Below are 22,185 nucleotides of genomic sequence, written 5' to 3' on the forward strand. Positions count from 1 at the left end.
AAAAAGAAGATGAATTCCTGTGATCCAAAAGTATTGTTACCCCTTTAGAAATGCTTGGTGAGGCCACATCTGGAATATGGGATCCAGTTTTGGGCACCACATTTTAAGAAGGATATTCAGAAGTTAAGTGTCACTTTAAAGGTGGTAAACTACATTATTACAAGGGATGGAAGGCCTCTCATATGATAAGAGGTTGGAATAGTTGGACTTGTTTAGCTTAGAATAAAGATGTCTCAGAGGAGATCTCATTTACATGTATAAATATATGTGTGGTCAATACAATGGACTGGCACATGACTTATTCCTTCCAAAGACCATAATAAGGACCAGGGGGCACTCATTACTGGTGGAAGAAATGGAATACCAGCTACTAAATAGGAAAGGGTTCTTTACAGTCAGACTGTGGAATGCCCTACCACAAGAGGTAGTGATGGCAGATTCTATAACAGCTTTTAAAAAAGGGCTGGATGATTTCCTCAGTAGACATAACATTGTGGGTTATAGATAATATAATGACAAAAAATGTGTAATTGGTGGAGGAAGGTTGAATCTGATGGACCTAGATCTTTTTTCAACCTATGTAACAAGTTGCCCTCAGTTCTTACTTGCGTAAAATTATTTCAGAGGCGCCTTTGCTGTACATGCGGAAACCCCCTCCAGACTCGCTGAGTACTGTGCTCATGGACTTGCGCACTGAATTAAAGGTATACACTTTGTAGAGTTTCTCTTCAGGAATCTCATTACGAACAGCTTGGTAATCTTGCTTCAGGTCCAAAACAAATCCCAGCAGAGCACATTCAGTCTTATTACCCACTTGTCTTGGAAGACCACCTTCTTTTTCTGGGGGCTATAAATTGGTTGAAGATGATGATAAAATAGCTTTTTAACACAGATAAGGGTAGAACGTTAGTATTGTAATACTGTGAAGCTAAATAAAACAAAGAATTTCTCGTCTTATTTGTGAGATTTCCTAGACCGTAGACTTGGCATGCCCCAAACATACCTCAGTAGCAGACACCGCTAACTGCAGGTAATGTAGTAATGGAGATCTGGAACGGATATGATGCCCAGTAACATTAGATTACAGAAGTTGTCTAACGATAGAAAAAACTATTTCTTGTTTGACAAATGTAAAACAAAATCACTTATCAATATACTTTAAATCACCACTCAAGCGTTTTTTTTTTATTGCAGCACTGGAGTGGTGATACCAATCTAAGTTCCATGTCTATAGTACTCCCCAGCCGCTGTCTTCATCTTATCGGTGCCGCTCCGGGCGGTCTCCAGCAGCTTGTAAACTGCAGATCGCTCCAGTGTGTGCTGGATGAGGCGGAAGTCACTACTCAGTGTAAGTCTATGAGAGCCAGAACAAGGCCAGAACGAGGCTCTCATAGACTTACATTGAGCGGTTGTAGCAGTTACCTATGACTTCCGGTCAGTCAGAAGCCGCTATCACAAGACGACGGATTGGGAAAGCAGTGGTGCCGGGAAAAGCTGAAGACAATGGCTGGTGAGTATAAGATTAGGGTCAGGAAACTTAAATTAGTAGCGCCACTCCAGCTCTGAAATTTAAAAAAAAAATAAAATCCTGGAGTGGCGCTTTATCAAGACAGACAGATTTCAGTTCCTCCACTACAAGCGTCATTCTGATACAGGCAGGCAGTTCCCTCCTCCGTCCGTCACATGACTATAATGAAGGTGTCTGTCTGTTCATTAGCGAAGAGATCAGTCACTAGTAGTGTCTGACAGTAGCTTATTCCCCCTTCCTTCCGACATTTGCATGGTGGGGGTCTAGCATGCAGCTATCTAAAGGCCCCCCCATACACATTAGATGAAAGTCAGCCAAACCCATCAATTTCACACCGGTTAAACATCTGAGGTGTATGCCAACTTCCCCACAGAGGACGTCAGGGAAAGAAGGATTGGGCAGAGAAGGACTGTCCTTTGGAATGCCAGATCCTCTTGTTATGAAGAGAAATTCACTGCAGTCAGATGTTTAGCAGAGGCTTTCTCCTCTCTCCTTGTAGAAAATACATGACTGTTTAGCTGGGCCAAGTACTGAAGTGTGTGCAGGAGTCAGGATAGCCGTCTGACAGATGAAACGTTCATCTGACAGCTACCCAATGTGTATGACCAGTTTAAGACGTATGGCCACCTTCAGACCTGCATTTATTGGAAAGTATATGTACTTTGAATTTATGCAATTTAGTGAAGCACATGGCACTGGGAGGCGACAAGTCATCCTTAAAAGGATCATTTTTTAACATAGTAATTTTTTATAGGAAAAACTGTCTTCTATTGGAATACAATAACCAACCCCAAAGTGTGTTCCCATTCCTAGGAGCAGCTGTCACCATACTGTTTATAGCATACACCAAACTCTTATTCTCTACAGAATTCTTATTCTGCTCTTAGGCCTACTTACCAGGATCTTTGATGTATATGCCGAGTTAATAGATATTCCATTGACAACCAGGTCTAATATTTTTGGGTTCAGTGCTTCGGGGTCAGGAATTTGTCTATAGTGAGTCCCACACACATATGCTTGAACCACAGTCATACGATTCATGGTTAAAGTGCCGGTCTTGTCAGAACATATAGCTGTAGCATTACCCATAGTTTCACAAGCATCCAAGTGACGGACAAGGTTATTATCTTTCATCATTTTCTAAAAAACACAATAGAAGAATAACAGGGAAAAATTTGCATGCCAAAAAAATGATGTAGTGGTAAACTTTACATACAGCTACAACCAAAATTATTCAAACCTCCATTTCAATTTAGGTTTATTAGCAAATTTTGTGAATTTTCTGCTGTTTACACTAAACTTAACAAGAACAATTTAATCTAATTGGTCAACAGGTTTTTGCTACCCCATCTGAGACCAGCATGATATAGGGGCAGAGACCCTGATTCCAGCGATGTGTCACTTACTGGGCTCCATGCTGTCATTTTTAACAAAATCAGTTTTCTCTGCTGCGGATCTACCTTTTTTTTTTTTTAAAATGCACACACGACAATAGGCAGCTTTTTATGTGCACTGTGCATTGTCATAAAGACGCCAATTTGTGGTGGGGATGGGGATATACAGAGCTCATGAATATGGAGGACTAAATAAAAATCACCTATAGTGAAAGATGGTGGAGGATCTGTGATTCTCTGGGGTTGCTTTGCTTCCTCTGGCACTGAAAACATGCTGAGTATGGAGAGCAATCTCAAGAAATCTTAGGAGAAAACATCAAGCATTATCTGGGGAAGTTAAACCTTAAACGTTATTGGAGCTTCCAACAGGACAATGATCCTAAACATACCTCAAAATCCACCAAGTTGTGGTTTCAGAAGTCCTGGAAAATACTGGAATGGCCGTCACTGTCTCCCTCCCTGAACCCCATAGAAAATGTTTGATGGGATTTCAAGAAGGAGGTTCCAGCATACAAACCCAACAATATAAGTGACGTGGAGGCCATGGCCTATGAGGAATGGGCTAAGATTCCTAAGGAACGCTGCCAGAAGCTGGCATCTGGCTTTGCTCCACATTTGCAGCAGATAACAGTCAAAACGTACTCTATTAAGTAATGAAGATGCTTGTCTTGAAGAGGTTAAATAATTCTGAGACGGCAGTAGTCAATAAAAGAGAGAAGCTTTTACACAGTATACACTTACATTTAGTGAAAATTAACTGATTTTTAACCCCTTAATACTTGCCTTCATTTAAAAGAAGCACTCTCATCAAAGTTTTTATCCACTTAATAAATTGCAGTCATTAAATTATATAGCACTGTGTATTCCAATTGCTCATTTTGCCTTTCTACCCAGTAAATTCTTCTCTTTTCTCTGCTCTACGTAGAAACAGGAAGTCTCTTCTCCTTTGCATTTATGATTCCCCCTTTCACCTCCAGACCCAGCTGCTCCTTTCTTCCCTCTGCCAGGGACTTATGACTCATACAGGGAAAATTGATCTCCTGTTTCTACAAAGAGCTTAGAAAAATGCAGCTAGCCAGTTCTTAATCACATGATGTCATAGACCTAATGGAAAACAGAAGAATTAGCTGGGTAGAAGGACAAAATGAGCAATTGTAACTACACAGTGCCATATAATATGATGATTGCAATATATTAAGTGGAAAAAAAGTTTTGTTTGATGTCACTGCTCTCACATGCGCACACTAGCACTCCGTATGGCGACAGGGTATGGAAATAGAATTTCCTTGTCTGTGAAACTCTTGGCGAGAGCACTCATTGAAGGCTAACATGATGGCAGTGATTGCGTAGTGGCATTTGTCATCGTAGGTTAAACAATATATACATATTCGGCACAGCTATGCACAGGACAATTGCAGGATTCATTTTTGGAGTAAATATATATAGATTGACTCAACTACCTCAGTAAAGTATATGAAAATAAAAAGACTGACCGTCACTTCCAAACAGAAAGCAGGTGTGTACAGGTGCTTACTAAAAGTAGCCATCTCCATATATACCTAACAAATAAAGTAGCACTCTGTAGCGCTATAGCATGCAAACATGAAATTTGAATTGCATTACTGCTCTAGAAAATAGGAAAAATTGAGAATACTTAACACATAAATTGGCCAATTCATGTATAAAAGGCAGCCAAAAGTCTCTGCTGGGACCTATCCTAATGTGAATCCTCTCTTAGGCTGGAGACTATATGTACAGTGGGTACGGAAAGTATTCAGACCCCTTCACATTTTTTTCACTCTTTGCTTCATTGCAGTCATTTGGTAATTTCTAAAAAGTTCATTTTTTTCTCATTAAAGTACATTCTGCACCCCATCTTGACTGAAAAAAAACAGAAATGTAGAAATTTTTGCAAATTTATTAAAGTAAAAACTGAAATATCACATGGTCATAAGTATTCAGACCCTTTGCTCCGACACTCATATTTAAGTCACATGCTGTCCAGTTCCATGTGATCCTCCTTGAGATGGTTCTACTCCTTTTTACTTTTTAATTCCTATTTTGCATCTGTTTTCTCTCAGAAAGAAAATGTAACATCAACTGATATTCACTGTCCTTTTAAAGGAATAGAGGAATCCAAGTTATCAGTAAACAGAAAGATTGTGAGGGAATATTTAGCTAAAATAAATGAGTTCAAGTCTCCAGGTCCAGATGAATTACACCCCAGAGTACTGAAGGAGATTGTAGAAGAAATTTTAGAACCACTCTCCATAATCTTTGAAAATTCTGGGAGAACAGGAGAAGTCCCAGAAGACTGGAGAAGAGCAAATGTTGTTCCTATCTTCAAAAAGGGGAAGAAGGTGGACCCAGGGAACTATAGGCCGGTGAGTCTGACTTCTATACCAGGAAAGATCTTTGAACAAATTATTAAACAACATGTATGTAAGTACATGGATAAGAATGAAGTGATTAACCAGAGTCAGCATGGGTTTGTAACTAACAAGTCATGTCAGACTAACTTAATTTCCTTCTATGACAGAATCACTGACTGGGTGGATCAGGGAAATGCTGTAGATATAGTATATCTTGACTTCAGCAAAGCATTTGACAAAGTATCTCACATCATCCTTATTGAAAAAATGACCAAGTATGCAATGGACCAGGCAACTGTTAGGTGGATTCATAACTGGCTTAGTGATCGGACTCAAAGGGTGGTTGTAAATGGCTTCACATCCAGCTGGATGAATGTCTCAAGTGGGGTACCACAGGGCTCCGTCCTGGGACCTGTATTGTTCAACATCTTTATCAATGATTTAGATGAAGGAATTGAGGGTAAACTGATTAAATTTGCTGATGACACAAAGCTAGGAGGGATAGCTAATACTAGAGAAGAGAGAGAGAGGATTCAAAAAGACCTAAATAAACTGGAGCAGTGGGCAGCAACCAACAGAATGGTTTTTAACAGGGAAAAATGCAAAGTACTACATCTGGGCAATAAAAATGAAAAAAGCATATACAGAATGGGAGGAATAGAGCTAAGCAACAGTACATGTGAAAAAGACTTAGGTATACTAATAGATCATAGACTGAACATGAGTCAACAGTGTGATGCAGCAGCAAAAAAGGCAAATACAATTCTGGGATGTATTAACAGAAGCATACAGTCTAGATCACGTGAAGTCATTATCGGTCTTTACTCCTCTTTGGTCAGACCTCATCTGGAATACTGTGTACAGTTTTGGGCACCACATTTTAAAAAAGACATCGACAAACTGGAGCAAGTTCAGAGAAGAGCGACCAGAATGGTGACTGGTCTGCAAACCATGTCCTATGAGGAACGGTTGCAGGATTTGGGAATGTTTAGCTTGCAAAAAAGAAGACTGAGAGGAGACTTAATAGCTGTCTACAAATATGTCAAGGGCTGTCACATTGTAGAAGGATCATCTTTATTCTCATTTGCACAAGGAAAGACTAGAAGCAATGGGATGAAACTAAATGGGAGGAGACACAGATTAGATATTAGAAAAAACTTTTTGACAGTTAGGGTGATTAATGAGTGGAACAGGCTGCCACGAGAGGTGGTGAGTTCCCCTTCAATGGACGTCTTCAAACAGAGGCTGGACAGACATCTGTCTGAGATGATCTAGTGAATCCTGCTTTGAGCAGGGGGTTGGACCAGATGACCCAGGAGGTCCCTTCCAACTCTACCATTCTATGATTCTATGATTCTATGATTGAAGTCCAGTTGTGTTTAATTAAACTGATAGGACTTGATTTGGAAAGGCCCACACCTGTCTATATAAGACCTCACAGCTCACAGTGCATGTCAGACCAAATGAGAATCATGAGCTCCAAGGAACTGCCCAAGGAGCTCAGAGACAGAATTGTGGCAAGGCACAGATCTGGCCAAGGTTACAAAAGAATTTCTGCATTACTCAAGGTTCCTAAGAGCACAGTGGCCTCCATAATCCTTAAATGGAAGAAGTTTGGGACCACCAGGAGTCTTCCTAGACCTGGCCGTCCAGCCAAACTGAGCAATCGTGGGAGAAGAGCCTTGGTAACAGAGGTAAAGAAGAACCCCATGATCACTGTGGCTGAGCTCCAGCGATGCAGTAGGGAGATCGGAGAGAGTTCCACAAAGTCAACTATCACTGCAGCCCTCCACCAGTCGGGCCTTTATGGCAGAGTGGCCCGACGGAAGAGTCTCCTCAGTGCAAGACATATGAAAGCCCGCATAGAGTTTGCTCAAAAACACATGAAGGACTCCCAGATTGTGAGAAATAAGATTCTCTTGTCTGATGAGACGAATATAGAACTTTTTAATGATAGTTCTAAGATGTGTGTGTGGAGAAAACCAGGCACTGCTCATTACCTGCCCAATTCAATCCCAACAGTGAAACATGGTGGTGGCAGCATCATGCTATGGGGGTGTTTTTCAGCTGCAGGGACAGGGCGACTGGTTGCAATTGAAGGAAACATGAATGCGGCCAAGTACAGCGATATACTGGATGAAAACCTCTTCCAGAGTGCTCTGGACCTCAGACTTGGCCGAATGTTCACCTTCCAACAAGACAATGACCCTAAGCACACAGCTAAAATAACAAAGAAGTGGCTTCAGAACAACTCTGTGACCATTCTAGAGTGGCCCAGCCAGAGCCCTGACCTAAACCCAATTGAGCATCTCTGGAGAGACCTGAAAATGGCTGTCCACCAACGTTCACCATCCAACCTGACGGTACTGGAGAGGATCTGGAAGGAAGAATGGCAGAGGATCCCCAAATCCAGGTGTGAAAACTTGTTGCATCATTCCCAAGAAGACTCATGGCTGTACTAGCTCAAAAGGGGGCTTCTACTCAATACTGAGCAAAGGGTCTGAATACTTATGACCATGTGATATTTCAGTTTTTCTTTTTTAATAAATTTGCAAAAATTTCTACATTTCTGTTCTTTTTCAGTCAAGATGGGGTGCAGAGTGTACTTTAATGAGAAAAAAAATGAACTTTTTAGAATTTACCAAATGGCTGCAATGAAACAAAGAGTAAAAAATGTAAAGGGGTCTGAATACTTTCCATACCCACTGTATATGAGAAGGTAGGATCCTGCTGCAATTAAAACCGGCAGAGGCTGAGGGGTGGAGTGCTCAATCAGAAAGTTTATGCATACAAATATCAAAAGACTGACCGTCACTTCCAAACAGAGAACAGGTGTGTACATATATGGAGATGGCTGCTCTTTGTAACACCTATACACACCTGTTTTCTGATTGGAAGTGATGACCAGCAGAGAGAAATGCCTTATCTGGCTAATGTGTACAGTCATGGCCAAAAGCATTGAGAATGACACCAAAATTATATTTTGACATGATCTGCTGGCCTCTGGTTTTTATTAGTGTTTGTCTGATGTTTATATCACATACAGAAATATAATTGCAATCATATTATGAGTACCAATAGGTTTTATTGACAGTTAGAATGAGTTAATGCAGCAAGTCAATATTTGCAGTGTTGCCCCTTCTTCTTCAAGACCTCTGTAATTCTCCCTGGCATGCTCTCAATCAACTTTTGGACCAAATCCTGACTGATAGCAGTCCATTTTTGCATAATCAATGCTTGCATTTTGCCAGAATTTGTTGGTTTTTGTTTGTCCACCCGTCTCTTGATGATTGACCACAAGTTCTCAATGGGATTAAGATCTGGGGAGTTTCCAGGCCATGGACCCAAAATCTCTATGTTTTGTTCCATGAGCCATTTAGTTATCACCTTTGCTTTATGGCAAGGTGCTCCATCATGCTGGAAAAGGCATTGTTGGGCGCCAAAATGCTCTTGGACGGTTGGGAGAAGTTGCTCTTGGAGGACATTCTGGTACCATTCTTTATTCATGGCTGTGTTTTTAGGCAAGACTGTGAGTGAGCCGATTCCCTTGGCTGAGAAGCAACCCCACACATGAATGGTTTCAGGATGCTTTACAGTTGGCATGAGACAAGACTGGTGGTAGCGCTCACCTCTTCTTCTCCGAATAAGCTGTTTTCCAGATGTCCCAAACAATCGAAAAGGGGATTCATCAGAGAAAATGACTTTGCCCCAGTTCTCAGCAGTCCACTCCCTGTACCTTTTGCAGAATATCAGTCGGTCCCTGATGTTTTTTCTGGAGAGAAGTGGCTTCTTTGCTGCCCTCCTTGAAACCAGCCCTTGCTCAAAGAGTCTCCGCCTCACAGTGCGTGCAGAAGCACTCACACCAGCCTGCTGCCATTCCTGAGCAAGCTCGGCACTGCTGGTAGTCCCATCCCGCAGCTGAAACAGTTTTAAGATACGGTCCTGGCGCTTGCTGGTCTTTCTTGGGCGCCCTGGAGCCTTTTTGACAACAATGGAAGCTCTCTCCTTGAAGTTCTTGATGATGCGATAGATTGTTGACTGAGGTGCAATCTTTGTAGCTGCGATACTCTTCCCTGTTAGGCCATTTTTGTGCAGTGCAATGATGGCTGCAAGTGTTTCTTTAGAGATAACCATGGTTAATTGAAGAGAAACAATGATACCAAGAACCAGCCTCCTTTTAAAGTGTCCAGTGATGTCATTCTTACTTAATCATGACTGATTGATCCATTAACACAGGTGTGGGTGTTGATGAGGACAGGGCTGGCGATCAATCACTAAAACGATGTTAGCTGCTCCTTTTAAGGCAGGACTGCAATGATGTTGAAATGTGTATTGGGGGTTAAAGTTCATTTTCTGGGTAAATATTGACTTTGCAAGTACAGTAATTGCTGTTAAGCTGATCACTCTTTGACATTCAGGATTATATGCAAATTGCCATTACGAAAAATGAAGCAGTAAACTTTGGAAAAATTACTATTTGTCTCATTCTCAATACTTTTGGCCATGACTGTACACATGAATTGGCAATTTATGCGTTAAGTATTCTCAATTTTTCCTATTTTCTAGAGCAGTAATGCAATTCAAATTTCATGCTATAGCGCTACAGCGTGCTACTTTATTTGTTAGTTATCCATGTTTATGTCTTCAAAAATTTCCTGTGAGAACAATCACTGAAATCAAACAAAACTCAGCACCTCGCTGAACATTCTGAACAGTGTTCTGTAAGTTTCAGGGGCTGTCACACGTCAGTGGCAGTGTGACTCCATGTAAATCACAGCTGCTTACTGTCTAGCAACTTTCTTATATCCAACTCATTTACAACTCCTACTTAAAAGATACCTGACCATGGCAACAAGTTATTGCCATGGAAACCAGCTTTGTTTCCAACAAAGCGTTGCTGTATGTCCGCTACACAACTGATATGACTGCTTAAGTGCACATCTTCTATTACTAGCAAAGCGTTCTCGAACTGTATCATGTAAGATGGTTTTCCCTGCTGATTAGAAGACAAAAGGATTGATGCTAGCCTATTCCCACAATGCAAAACTGTAAGGCGGCAGTCTAAGGTTAGTGCACTGGCTGGACAGCTATTGGAAGCTTTTCCTCTAGGTTATCGCTGACTTCAAGTATTTCTTGCCTTAAATTTAGCAAGAAAAGAAAGAGCAATTTCTCACCTTCACAGAGTATGCCAGTGAAATGGTCACGGCAAGGGGAAGTCCCTCAGGAACAGCCACCACCAGCACTGTGACACCGATTATAAAAAACTTAACGAAGTACTGAATGTAGATAGGGGTGCACTCTGCAAGCCATGGACGCCCCAATACACCAAAAGTGTAAATGACAAAGTACAGCACCAGAATGATCACAGTGATGGCAGACATGATAAGACCTGTTAATGACAAGACAACATTTGTAATTGCCAGAAAGGAGAAGTTGGAACATATAAAATATAACTTCTTAATATATCTTTATTAACCCCTTAAAAGGGAAGCTGTCAACAGGTTTTGGCTATTTAATATGAGATATGAGAGCAGCATAGTGTAGGGGCAGAAAGCCTGATTCCTGGGATAGGTCACTTGCTCGGGAGCTTGCTGTAGTTTCAATACAGAGTTTTATCATCAGGAGATTATCACTACAGGACTACATCTCACGTGTCAGTCAGTCCAGCTAATCTGGGTAACCTCGCCCCCAGCAGATTGACAGCCTGCTGACAATTCAGTGTACACAGGAAGATGCCAACAAGTGGTGTGGGCGAGGTTATATAGAGCGCCCAATTCAGAGAACTGCTAGATCTATATCAGAGAAAACAGGGATTCTATCGGAACTGTACCAATCAGTCCTGTAAATGACACATCTGTGGAATCAGGGTCACTTCCCCTACATCATGCTGCTCTCGGATTCCATAGCAAAAACCTGATGACAAATTCCCTGCAAGGGTCCTGACAGTTTTTGTGTTTTTACTCTTTCTTTCCTTTTTTCAAATGGCCATATCTTTTTTTAATTCTCCATCAACATATGCTTAGGCGGGCTTGTTTCTTTGCCAGACGAGTTGTAGTTTTGAATAGATAAGCACTAAGGGGAAACAGATTGCACCACCAGACCATGGGGTTATGCTTTTCTAAAAAGATTAAATAGATCCATGTAATGTGTAGGCACAACTACTACTTTTTTAATTATGCAATCTCGGGGTCACTAAGACATTTTAATGGCTTCTCATTGCTTTTTTTTTCTGCAATATTGCAGCAACTGAAAAAATGAATTTCTGTTACTTATTTCCAAAATGGCACAAAAAAATCCAGCGAATGCTAACAATAAAGCAGAATCCCATTGCAGTGCAGGGGATTTTGACTTCAAGTAGAAATTTGGCATTTGTGAACATACCCCTAATAATGAAATCTGGGATACATGTCTGGTCACTACGTGGCCAATCAAATTTAGACATAGTAGACTATGTTTCAGTAAAACCTTTATGAAATGAACCTCAAAAACTTACATGGAAAAGAATGCCAAAACATATAAGATTTAAGACACTTAAAATAGCAGGTCTGCATCAGGAGTGGTCTGCTCAAAAACATTTGTACCGTTAGTGCTGTTATGAAACAAAACCCCCCACACTGAAGCCACTAAGCACCTGCTTTTCCAATCTGCACAGCTAGCCGGGTCAGTTTTCCCTGTAGGACAGACTTCTCCTTCTTGGGTACTTTGACCACTTTCTTTTCTTTTTCTTCACTTTCTACGCCTTCCTCACTCTTTAGAGGTTGTATTTCCAGGGCCACACCATCCTGTGCTTTCGCTGAAAAAAAAAAACGGAGAGCAAAGCCATGACAACATCAAATAAGAGGAAAAGACACATCAGAGACGATGTAGACAAAAAAAGCAACACCGGAACATAATACCACTAGACAACGAAACACAACCAATGGAGAGGTCATTGCATTAATTGTAAAGTAAATCAGAGAACAACAGGAGAAATAAGTTACAAGAAAGGTAAATATGAGTTTATGTGAGAAAAGAGAGAGAAATAAAGCAAAATGCTAGTCAGTAAGTGAATAAAAATGACCTGGGTTCACATATATCAGTAGTCTCTGGCCTGGTTTATGCCTAAACTGGACACAACTAATGGCTAAAGGTGTGTACCGGTTCAGCGTCTATAGCTGGACAGAGAAATAAAGAATGGAACTTTTTTTTTTGTTCCGCTAAGTAAGAGATCCGAAGTCACAATTGATGCTGCTGAACACAAAATTTCCATACAAAACTATTAGGATCAGTGCGGTCATTGGTTTTCCTCCATAGTGTAGTACATCAATCCCAATAGTATACACAAATATACAGCTATAGATATCCTTCATCTAGAGAAGGGGCATCTAGTCCACGAAAAATTTGTACCGTAACTCCGTTGGGAGACAGTCTATAGTGGGCCCCTCTTTTTCCACTTTTAATCCTCACCTGCAAAAGAACTTACTTTTTTATTTTTCAGTCGACAAAAGCTGTATGAATGGCTTGTTTTTGTGGTATGAGTATAGTTTGGGGTCCATACAACTTTCTGCTCTCTTTTTAATAACATTTTTTGGAAGGCAAAGTGACAAAGAAAAAATATATATATTTTGCCCTTTTTTTTTTGTTTGTTTGTCAGTATTTCAAGTGTTAATAATATATTTGATTAGTTAGGTCAGTTACGGATGCAGCAATACAAGATATTTAACATTATTGAAGTGTATTGAACAATTAACTAACAATCCCCTATGAAGTCCAGCCACAGACTTGGATTCACAGGTGTATAAGCAAGGAAGACATGGGGGCCTTTAGTACGTCCCCTGTGAGGGCCAATGGGGGTCAGAAGGAACACCTTCTTCCCACTTCTAACCTTTCAAATGCCACAGCCATATGACCGCTAGCTCCAATGCCAGCAGTTAGATTCAATGCCAGCTATATAAAACAAGCAGCACAGTATGGGGCAGGCTCAGCTCCTGAACATACTCCATACAGTGAGAACATCTGCAGTACATGTATGGTGGATGTCGGAAAGTGAAACCCAGGTGCTGGCCTTTTCCTAAGGTTTCAGTTCAGCAAAGTGGTAATCGGACATGACAATAGACTTCAAAAACAGATCTGTGTAATGTTACTGTAATAGTGATTAGGTAGATATATTAGTGTATACCCAGAAGTATACCCATATATTAGTACATCAAAAGTTAAAGCAAAAGTTAGAGCATTAGTCAAAGTTTCTTTGTTGTGTTTTTTTTTTCTAACTTACAGAGAAGTTAACTTTTTTCTATTCAATTGTGGTGGTATTTTTTGCTATAGAGGCAATAGGAATTTTGGCCATAGTGGACATCATTTTTTGAATTTTTCATAAGTTCTTTATTTGTCCACTGTCACTTTAAAACTTCTTGAAAAATACTGACAGAATGACAATTGATTGTCAGTTTCAATAAGTCAGCACTTGTTCTAATTGTTGCAAAAACTGCTGCAACTGCTGCAGGTAAATAAAACTGAAGTGACTGTGCCATCGGGAGCTTAACCAGTATGTAGGTCAGGACCAATATTACTTGATATTTACTTCCCTGCCATCTTGTTCCTTAGCTCTGTTAACTCCGTGATCTGTGACAACAATTCATCTAGTTTTTACACCAAGTCTGGGGTAGCCTGATACACACCTTGGTTGAGGCTTTATCTCTCCTCCCTGCAGATCTGCCTCCTCTGACTGGCTGCTGGGTATGAACGCTGCTCTACAACAGACTCTCCAGGAAATCAGTGCATGTAGAGCCAATTTCCATTAAGAGTCAGCAAAGAAAGTGGTTGCCTAGTCTGGGAAGAGAAGTTTGCAGCCTTTCTATAGGACTGTAGACTGCTGAATTGTGACATTGTTTAATGCATACACTGCCGCAATTCCCCTGTATCGTCCACATTGGCAAACACTATTAACCTACAGATACTGGGTAATAGTAATACAAAGCTGTCTGGATACCTTACTGGCTACCAGGAGAAAAGAAATGTTATTCCTCCCAGAAGCTGTCACCTTTTAGTCACAGATGTAGGTTCTTAGCTTCTATAGTCATTGGTCAGTACACAGTGAGCTGTGACTGTAAGCACGCACTAGCACTTTAATTAACAGCTCCTCCTCAGTACATCTGTGCAGGACGAGCTGTCACAGTGCAGGTTGTGCTTACAGCTGCCACTCACTGAGCGATGACAGGCGGCTGTAGCCCCTCCAGCGATGGGGCTCCCGGGAGGAATAAAGTTCTTATTCGCCTGGTAGCATATGCTTTCAGTAAGATAGCAGAACAGCTTTGTAACATTACACTGTGTGCAGAATTATTAGGCAGTATTTTGATCACATGATACTTTTTATACATGTCCTACTCCAAGCTGCATAGGCTTGAGAGCCAACTACCAATTAAGTAAATCTGGTGATGTGCATCTCTGTAATGAGGAGGGGTGTTGACTAATGACATCAACACCCTATATAAGGTGTGCTTAATTATTAGGCAACTTCCTTTCCTTTGGCAAAATGGGTCAGAAGAGAGATTTGACGGCCTCTGAAAAGTTCAAAATTGTGAGATGTCTTGCCGAGGGATGCAGCAGTCTTGAAATTTCCAAACTTTTGAAGCGTGATCACCGAACAATCAAGCGTTTCATGGCAAATAGCCAACAGGTTCGCAAGAAGCGTGTTGGCCAAAAGAGGTGCAAAATAACTGCCCATGAATTGAGGAAAATCAAGCGTGAAGCTGCCAAGATGCCATTCGCCACTAGTTTTGCCATATTTCAGAGCTGCAACGTTACTGGAGTATCAAAAAGCACAAGGTGTGCGATACTCAGGGACATGGCCAAGGTAAGGAAGGCTGAAAAATGACCACCTTTGAACAAGAAGCATAAGATAAAACATCAAGAATGGGTCAAGAAATATCTTAAGACTGATTTTTCAAAGGTTTTATGGAATGATGAAATGAGCGTGACTCTTGATGGGCCAGAGCCTGGATCAATAAAGGGCAGAGAGCTCCACTCCGACTCAGACGCCAGCAAGGTGGAGGTGGGGTACTGGTATGGGCTGGTATCATCAAAGATGAACTTGTGGGACCTTTTCGGGTTGAGGATGGAGTGAAGCTCAACTCCCAGACCTACTGCCAGTTTCTGGAAGACAACTTCTTCAAGCAGTGGTGCAGGAAGAAGTCGGTATCGTTCAAGAAAAACATGATTTTCATGCAAGACAATGCTCCATCACATGCATCCAACTACTCCACAGCTAGGCTGGTCAGTAAAGGTCTAAAAGAAGAAAAAATAATGACATGGCCCCCTTTGTTCACCTGATCTGAACCCCATAGAGAACCTGTGGTCCATCATAAAATGTGATATCTACAGGGAGGGAAAACAGTACACCTCTCGGAACAGTGTCTGGGAGGCTGTGGTGGCTGCTGCACGCAATGTTGGTCGAAAACAGATCAAGCAACTGACAGAATCTATGGATGGAAGGCAGTTGAGTGTCATCATAAAGAAAGGTGGCTATATTGATCACTAATTTTTTTTGTTTTTTCATGTCAGAAATGTTTATTTCTAAATTTTGTGCACTGATATTGGTTTACCTGGTGAAAATAAACAAGTGAGATGGGATTATATTTGGTTTTCATTAAGTTGCTTAATAATTCTGCACAGGAATAGTTACCTGCACAAACAGATATCCTCCTAAGATAGCCAAATCTAAAAAAAAACACTCCAACTTCCAAAAATATTAAGCTTGAATATTTATGAGTCTTTGGCGTTGATTGAGAACATAGTTGTTGATCAATAATAAAAATAATCCTTTAAAATACAACTTGCCTAATAATTCTGCACACAGTGTATTAACCTGTAAATTTACATCATTTTGAGACATGGCAGGTTGCCTTTAAGGACAATTTGCTAATCTACTGGAAAGAACAATATGATTATCAGTTTATTTCTACACTTGCGCCAGAGCAAATCAGACTTAATAAGGGTGAAACTAGAGGTTCTCTCTAACATGCTATATAATCATTCTAACTTCTGATTTACCAATATATGATGTTTGGGACCTCATCATTAGTTTGCAGTGGTATAGTAGTCCGCTATCCTGCACAGTGCTTAAGTTGTGGATTTTTTCCCTTAATTAGTAGTGTCTCTAAAACTGCTGACACAGAAATTCACAACCACAGTATTGTACTAAAATAAACTGAGGGCTGTTTTTTTATGTCGTTTGGAAAACAGCCCTAGAGGACAGAAGGCTCTATGTCAGATAAACACGTGGTCCTTGATATATAGATATATCTATCTATCTAAAAAAATAGTGAAGTTACAACGTCTGAGCATAGTCTAAATCACAACAACTGCTTTGGAAGGCAAGGGTGCAAACTTCTTCAGGAGGCAAAATGCCTTTAAATTAGACGGCAAAAGAGAGATGAAGAGAGCGCATATGTCCATTAGATGTGGTTAAAAGGAGGCAAAGAGCTTGAATGTGACGCCTCAGAAGGAATGAAACTTCGAAAACTCTTGATGTGAAAAGGCAGACAGGACACGGGATGTGCATATACACTAAAGGACAAGACAAACGTCTAGCGGAAACTTCTAGTACAAATCACGTGCTACAAACCACAAAACAAGAAAGATGCTGCTCGTCCAGCTCTGCAAATGTGAAGGGGGGTGAGGTGCAGAAGACATGACGGCTTTGCCCCTGCAAGCAGCTAGCATTTGTCAAGAAGTTGGAACAATCCCACCCTGTTATGGCATTCCCATATGATCTCATTATGCTACATCATGGCAACTACACTTTAGCTTGCTGAAATATTTAGAGGATTTGTATAGAAAAAAAATGGTCATTGTTTAAAAAAAAACAAAAAAAAACCTTTCACGTAGTGAGCTTAAAATGTATTATAAATATATCTATCAGGACGGAGTCCAGACCCCTGCCTGACGTTTGCTTGCTTTAGCCTTCAGTACTTGCAATAAATTGTTTTTTATATTTCCAGACGCACATGCATGAAATACATGTCACAGCTATGAAAAGGGGGGTGCTACAATTCCCCTCTAGTTTTCCATGTGTAATCAGCAAACAAGAATAATGTTCTAGGTCACAAATGCAAAGTGTATTTAATGAATAATTTAGCTCATGTACTATTGTTAGTCTCCTTCACAAAAGTAAGCCGTAAGTGAGACCTCAATGAACCTGTGTTTTGGTAGGTTTTCACATGAATAAATGGCCATTTATACAAAGCACTACTAGATGTCCTAGGCTAGAGATGCATCATATATTAGAAGCAAATGTCCAGACGGTCATTTAAGAAAAGTAAGAGACTGAAAAATGCCGCAAAATGAAACTCAGCTGTAAGCTTAGCAGGTAAGTACAGGTGAAGCCGCTCACATGGGGTGAACAGAAGTGAGAGGTTGCGGGAGCTGCCCCTGTGAGAGGAAAGGAGATTGTGAAGAGATGAATTGGTTACCTTTGTTGCGATTTTCTGGAGGTCCTTGTTTTTTACCTGTTTAGATATAGAGAAAAAAAAAAGAAAAAAAGAAAAAAAAAAAAAAAAAAAAAAAAAAAAAAAAAGGAGGAGGGATTCTGGTCACTTTGACTGTATGAAAGAGGAGGATCATACCCCCCACTGCGATGGAAGAAATGGAATAACTAACCCACTCTTGGGAACTAAATGTGAGAGCAGCAGAAAGATGGTCAGACTCAGACTAAAGTGTAAAAAAGAAGCTTAGGGATAGTGGTAAAAGAGTACAGAATCAGTGGAAAAGCCTGCAGAAAAGTAGTACCTTTATAATATCTAATAGGAACAGGATGGAGAGAAGTGGACATTACAACCAAGTTGGAGAGAGAAAGTGCTAGGACGATACGTAACAGACAAGACTGAAGCCAGATTATTGTTAGATGTTAGAGAACGAGAAGGGAGAGAATGGGACGAAAAGAGAGGAAAAAAAAAAAGAGATAAAGATATGTTATTGTAGGGTAAAATGTTGGTAAGATGCTGGTGAAAGACATACAGCAAAAAGTGCAGGATAAAAATGATAGGCTATGAGATTGAGTAAAAGAAAGACATGATGTTAAGAGAAGGAAACATGAAGAAAGAATGACACCCAAAGATCAAAAAAACTCAAGTTTTAAGGTATGGCAAATTTATATTCAGGAGAAGAAAGATATGTTCCAAAGTTGAACAAATGATCCAAAATCACAAGTTTTAAAGTCCCATAAGGTTACAGTCCATTTGTAAGACATGCAGGCTCAAGAAAAAGTCGAGTATCGAAATCAGACATACAGATCTCATTATGAAAGAAGAGCCAACAAAAACACACAACAATGCAAAAAACAAAGCGTGAAACTGTTCCAGAACAATAGAGGTTACTTTACAATAAAATGAGAAGCAGAAGTAAAGGAAAAGAAAGAACAGTTTAGGAAGAGACAAGTAAGCGTCTGTGGACCATCTTGAGTCTGGGAACAATATGGACGTATACTGATCACTAGGGGAGCCCAGGTCTGCGCCTGCGGATCTAAGGTCAACTAGCATGGGAATCACAGACCGCTAAGTGACTAAGTATTCCCTAGCTCCCCATGCACAATAGTAATCTAAACTTAGGCCACGGTTATCTCCATCACTTCTCCACTGAGATAACCACTGAATATTTTATAGTCTCACAATATGCATCAACCATCTTACCCAACTTCCCGGCAGATAATTACCTTTCTTAGACTTTTTCTCTTCCTCTCCCCCTTCATTTGCTCCCAAAAGAGTAAAAATGATGCCTGTCTGAGAGTTGATGCCTACGGCTGTAACAAGCATGCGTCCGGAGCCTTCCATCACGTGAGTGCCTACAGGGAGACAAAGCGGAGTATAAAGCCTGCTTAGTGTGCATGCGTGCAATACTCCTACCGAGTGCTACTCCTTACCAGACAGTAGCATGGGATCCTTCTCAAGGGATTTTTTCACCTGATCACTTTCTCCTGTTAGCGAGCTTTCATCAATTTTCAGGTCATTACCCTGGATCAAGATGCCATCTGCAGGCAGGAGATCCCCTGGTGGTATAAATAACACTCCCTGTTAACATGATACACGCAGATAGATAGTTAAAAAAATATTCAGCAATTTGGGTAATTTGTTTTTACCATATTTTATTTGTGCAATATCCCCGGCAACCAGTTCTGCCACAGGAATCTGGATGACTTGTCCTTTTCGGATAACAGTGAACTTTTGCTCCTGCTCAATCCGACTCTGAAGGCCACGGAACTGCTTCTCTTTGCTCCAATCATTGAAGGCAGTTACTAAAACTACAATTATGACCGAGAACAAGATGGCCGCTCCCTCAATCCAACCAGCTTGTGCTTCTCCTTCATCCTCCACTCCTCCAGCTGCTTCCGCACATGCTGGGAACAAAAAAGTGGTGTTTTGTGAGACATTGATGAATGCAGAAGATGACATATACTGGAAAATCAGAGTTTATACAAATGTTTCCTGCACTGTTGCTAAATTAAGAACAGAACAGGATTTTGCAAGGCTAAAACTTTTTTTTGCAATATAGAATTTTTTTACAACTTCCTCTTAAAAAAGAATATATCAGAAGGTTTAGCTTTGAGAGCAGCATGATGTAGAGAGAGAGCCCCTGATTCCAGCGATGTGTCACTTACTGGGTTGTAGTGTTGTTTCAATAAAATCAGTGCTTTAATCAGCAGGAGATTATGACTAGAGGAGTAACTGCCTTGTGCTACGTAGTCCTCACGGTCTGTGTAACCATTCCCCCACTGATTGGCAGCTTTCTGCCTATGCACAGTGTACACAGAAAGCTACCAATTAGTGGTGTGGGCGGGGATATACAGAGCTCAGCATTCAGAAAACTGCTAGATCTGTAGCAGAAAAAACAGGGATTATATCAAAACTGCAGCAAGCAGCCCAGTAAGTTAAACATCACTGGAATCAGGGTCTCTGTTCTTACATCATGCTGCTCTCATATAACACAGCAAAAACTTAGTGACATTCACTTTCATGATAACCAAATTTGGAATTGCATTTTCATTTTAACAGTCTGTCGCTAAGAAAACAAAGCCACTTGTAGCCCTGTCATATCACCATTTTTTCTAATAAAAACTATAGCCAAAGTACTGCCTAATATTTTCTATCTCCTCATACCACCTCAAAAGTTCTGACCTATTAAAGCATGGACCTCACCACACCTCCAAAGTTGTGCTGTGGTTACTTAGCAGTCCTGGAAGTTGGGTCTCCACCTGGGCCTTCATGGAAGGGACTGCTTTACCCAGCACATCAATCAGAATGAAAACTAGAGAATTTGGATGGCAAGACAACATTTTAAACTCTCTGTCATATTTTTCAGCCCTTTCCTGGACAATGTTTGTACTATGGCAGGTCATATTGTTCCATGATCCAGTTCAGATGCACATCTCCCCTTAGTAGACACTTTTGCTTAGTAGACACTGGTTGCTTGTACTATATACAGCAATACCATATACTTTCACAGGAGTACCAATATGACAGGCACAGGGGTCTTCAGCAAACTCCTTGGTCGACATGGCAACCCATCACCCCCCCACCACCACCTTCCTGTGATAACATCACAATTGCGTCAATGGGCGCACAGAACAGCGGGCCCCTTGCCGATGCACTGCTAATACAGCTGTCATAGATTGAGCTTCACTCCACCCATAGCTGGTACAGGCAAATGATGGCTAATTAACTCAGCAATCATCTCTTGGCAAAGTTTTTGGCTCGGCTTGCAAGCCTATATCAGAGTCAGGGAGATGGTATATGACGTACCCTGTATGTCATATGTTGTTAAGGGGTTAAATTAAGTAGCCCTCTTGTAAAATGAAAAAATAGAATTAGACATACCAATAATTTGTTTTCTAGGAACCCTCCACAACAGTACCACAAGATGTTGACTCCCGTCCTAATAGGGACAGGAAACCCAAAGAGGTCAAATAGACTCACCCTATCTCCAGTGTTCTTCTAAAAGGTCCACACCGGTATGAATACTTCAAATAGTTATTTAACACCAAAGAATAAAGGAATACAACCAAATAGAAGGGCGAGAACTAACCGTGCTGTCGTGAAGAGTTCTTACAAAACTAATTACTGGTAAATCTAATTCTATTTTCTCCAATCACCCCCCACAATAGCACCACAGGAGGAATAACAAAGAATATATCAGGGAGGGACGATAGTCTCGAGAACTTTTCTCCCAAATGACAAGTCTTTATTGGACATTAAGTCTAATCTATAAAGTTTAGAGAAGGTATGAACCAAGGACCAGTTAGTGGCTCGGAAAATCGGCTTCATGGAAGCGCTTGCCCTTTCGGACCAGGAGACAGATACGACCCTAGTAGAGTGAGCTATAAGTTTTTCCAGAAGTGATAGATCCTGGTTTTTATATGCTCTGCAAACTGCTTTCTTAAAGAAGTTGTCCACTACTTTGACATTGATGCCCTATCCGTTGGATAGGGCATTAATGTATGATTGGCCAGGGTCCAGCAAGCGGCTCCCCCGCCAATCAGCAGCTATTAGTGCAGGTGGCAGCCGGAAGTCTTTACCTGCAGTGCTTGCCCGTCAAGTTGTAATGGATGCCGCTTGCAACTGCACATCTGCCTCCTATTCAACTGAATAGGACGCGGATGTGCAGAAACAAACGGCAACCACTGCACCGCACCCAGGCCGATCATAAATTGATGCCCTATCCTAAGGATAAGGCATCAATGTCAAAGTAGTGGACAACCCCTTTAATTCAGTGAGCAGTGGTACTTTTTGACTCTTCTTTCCTTTGTTTTAACTGTAGTGCTGAAGATAGTAAAAGGAGAACTCTTCATACATCTAAAAGGAACAAAACTCTGTTTCTCTATCGTTACATGGATTTTGGCAAAAAGGAAGCAATAATGATTACC

At 40.8% G+C, this 22,185-nt stretch overlaps 1 protein-coding gene across 6 annotated transcripts in view; it reads right to left on the reverse strand.

Moving 5' to 3' along the window:
- ATP2B4 (ATPase plasma membrane Ca2+ transporting 4) overlaps positions 1 to 22,185 on the reverse strand; it is a 186,933-nt gene that overhangs the window by 54,926 nt on the left and 109,822 nt on the right. For 4 of the 6 annotated variants that reach the window (XM_073666569.1, XM_073666564.1, XM_073666565.1 and 1 more), the window contains 8 exons: positions 19,405 to 19,662; positions 19,189 to 19,314; positions 18,982 to 19,110; positions 17,744 to 17,779; positions 11,926 to 12,087; positions 10,469 to 10,683; positions 2,426 to 2,668; positions 606 to 847 (listed from right to left, as the gene is read on the reverse strand). In XM_073666569.1, coding sequence (XP_073522670.1) covers positions 606 to 847; positions 2,426 to 2,668; positions 10,469 to 10,683; positions 11,926 to 12,087; positions 17,744 to 17,779; positions 18,982 to 19,110; positions 19,189 to 19,314; positions 19,405 to 19,662 — 1,411 coding nt within the window. The remainder of the gene's footprint in view (positions 1 to 605; positions 848 to 2,425; positions 2,669 to 10,468; positions 10,684 to 11,925; positions 12,088 to 17,743; positions 17,780 to 18,981; positions 19,111 to 19,188; positions 19,315 to 19,404; positions 19,663 to 22,185) is intronic. The other 2 variants (XM_073666566.1, XM_073666568.1) reach the window with 1 other exon arrangement.

Source organism: Phyllobates terribilis, unplaced genomic scaffold (assembly GCF_046119375.1).
Source record: "Phyllobates terribilis strain yellow unplaced genomic scaffold, ASM4611937v1 Scaffold_2__4_contigs__length_985480577, whole genome shotgun sequence".
NCBI lineage: Eukaryota > Metazoa > Chordata > Amphibia > Anura > Dendrobatidae > Phyllobates > Phyllobates terribilis.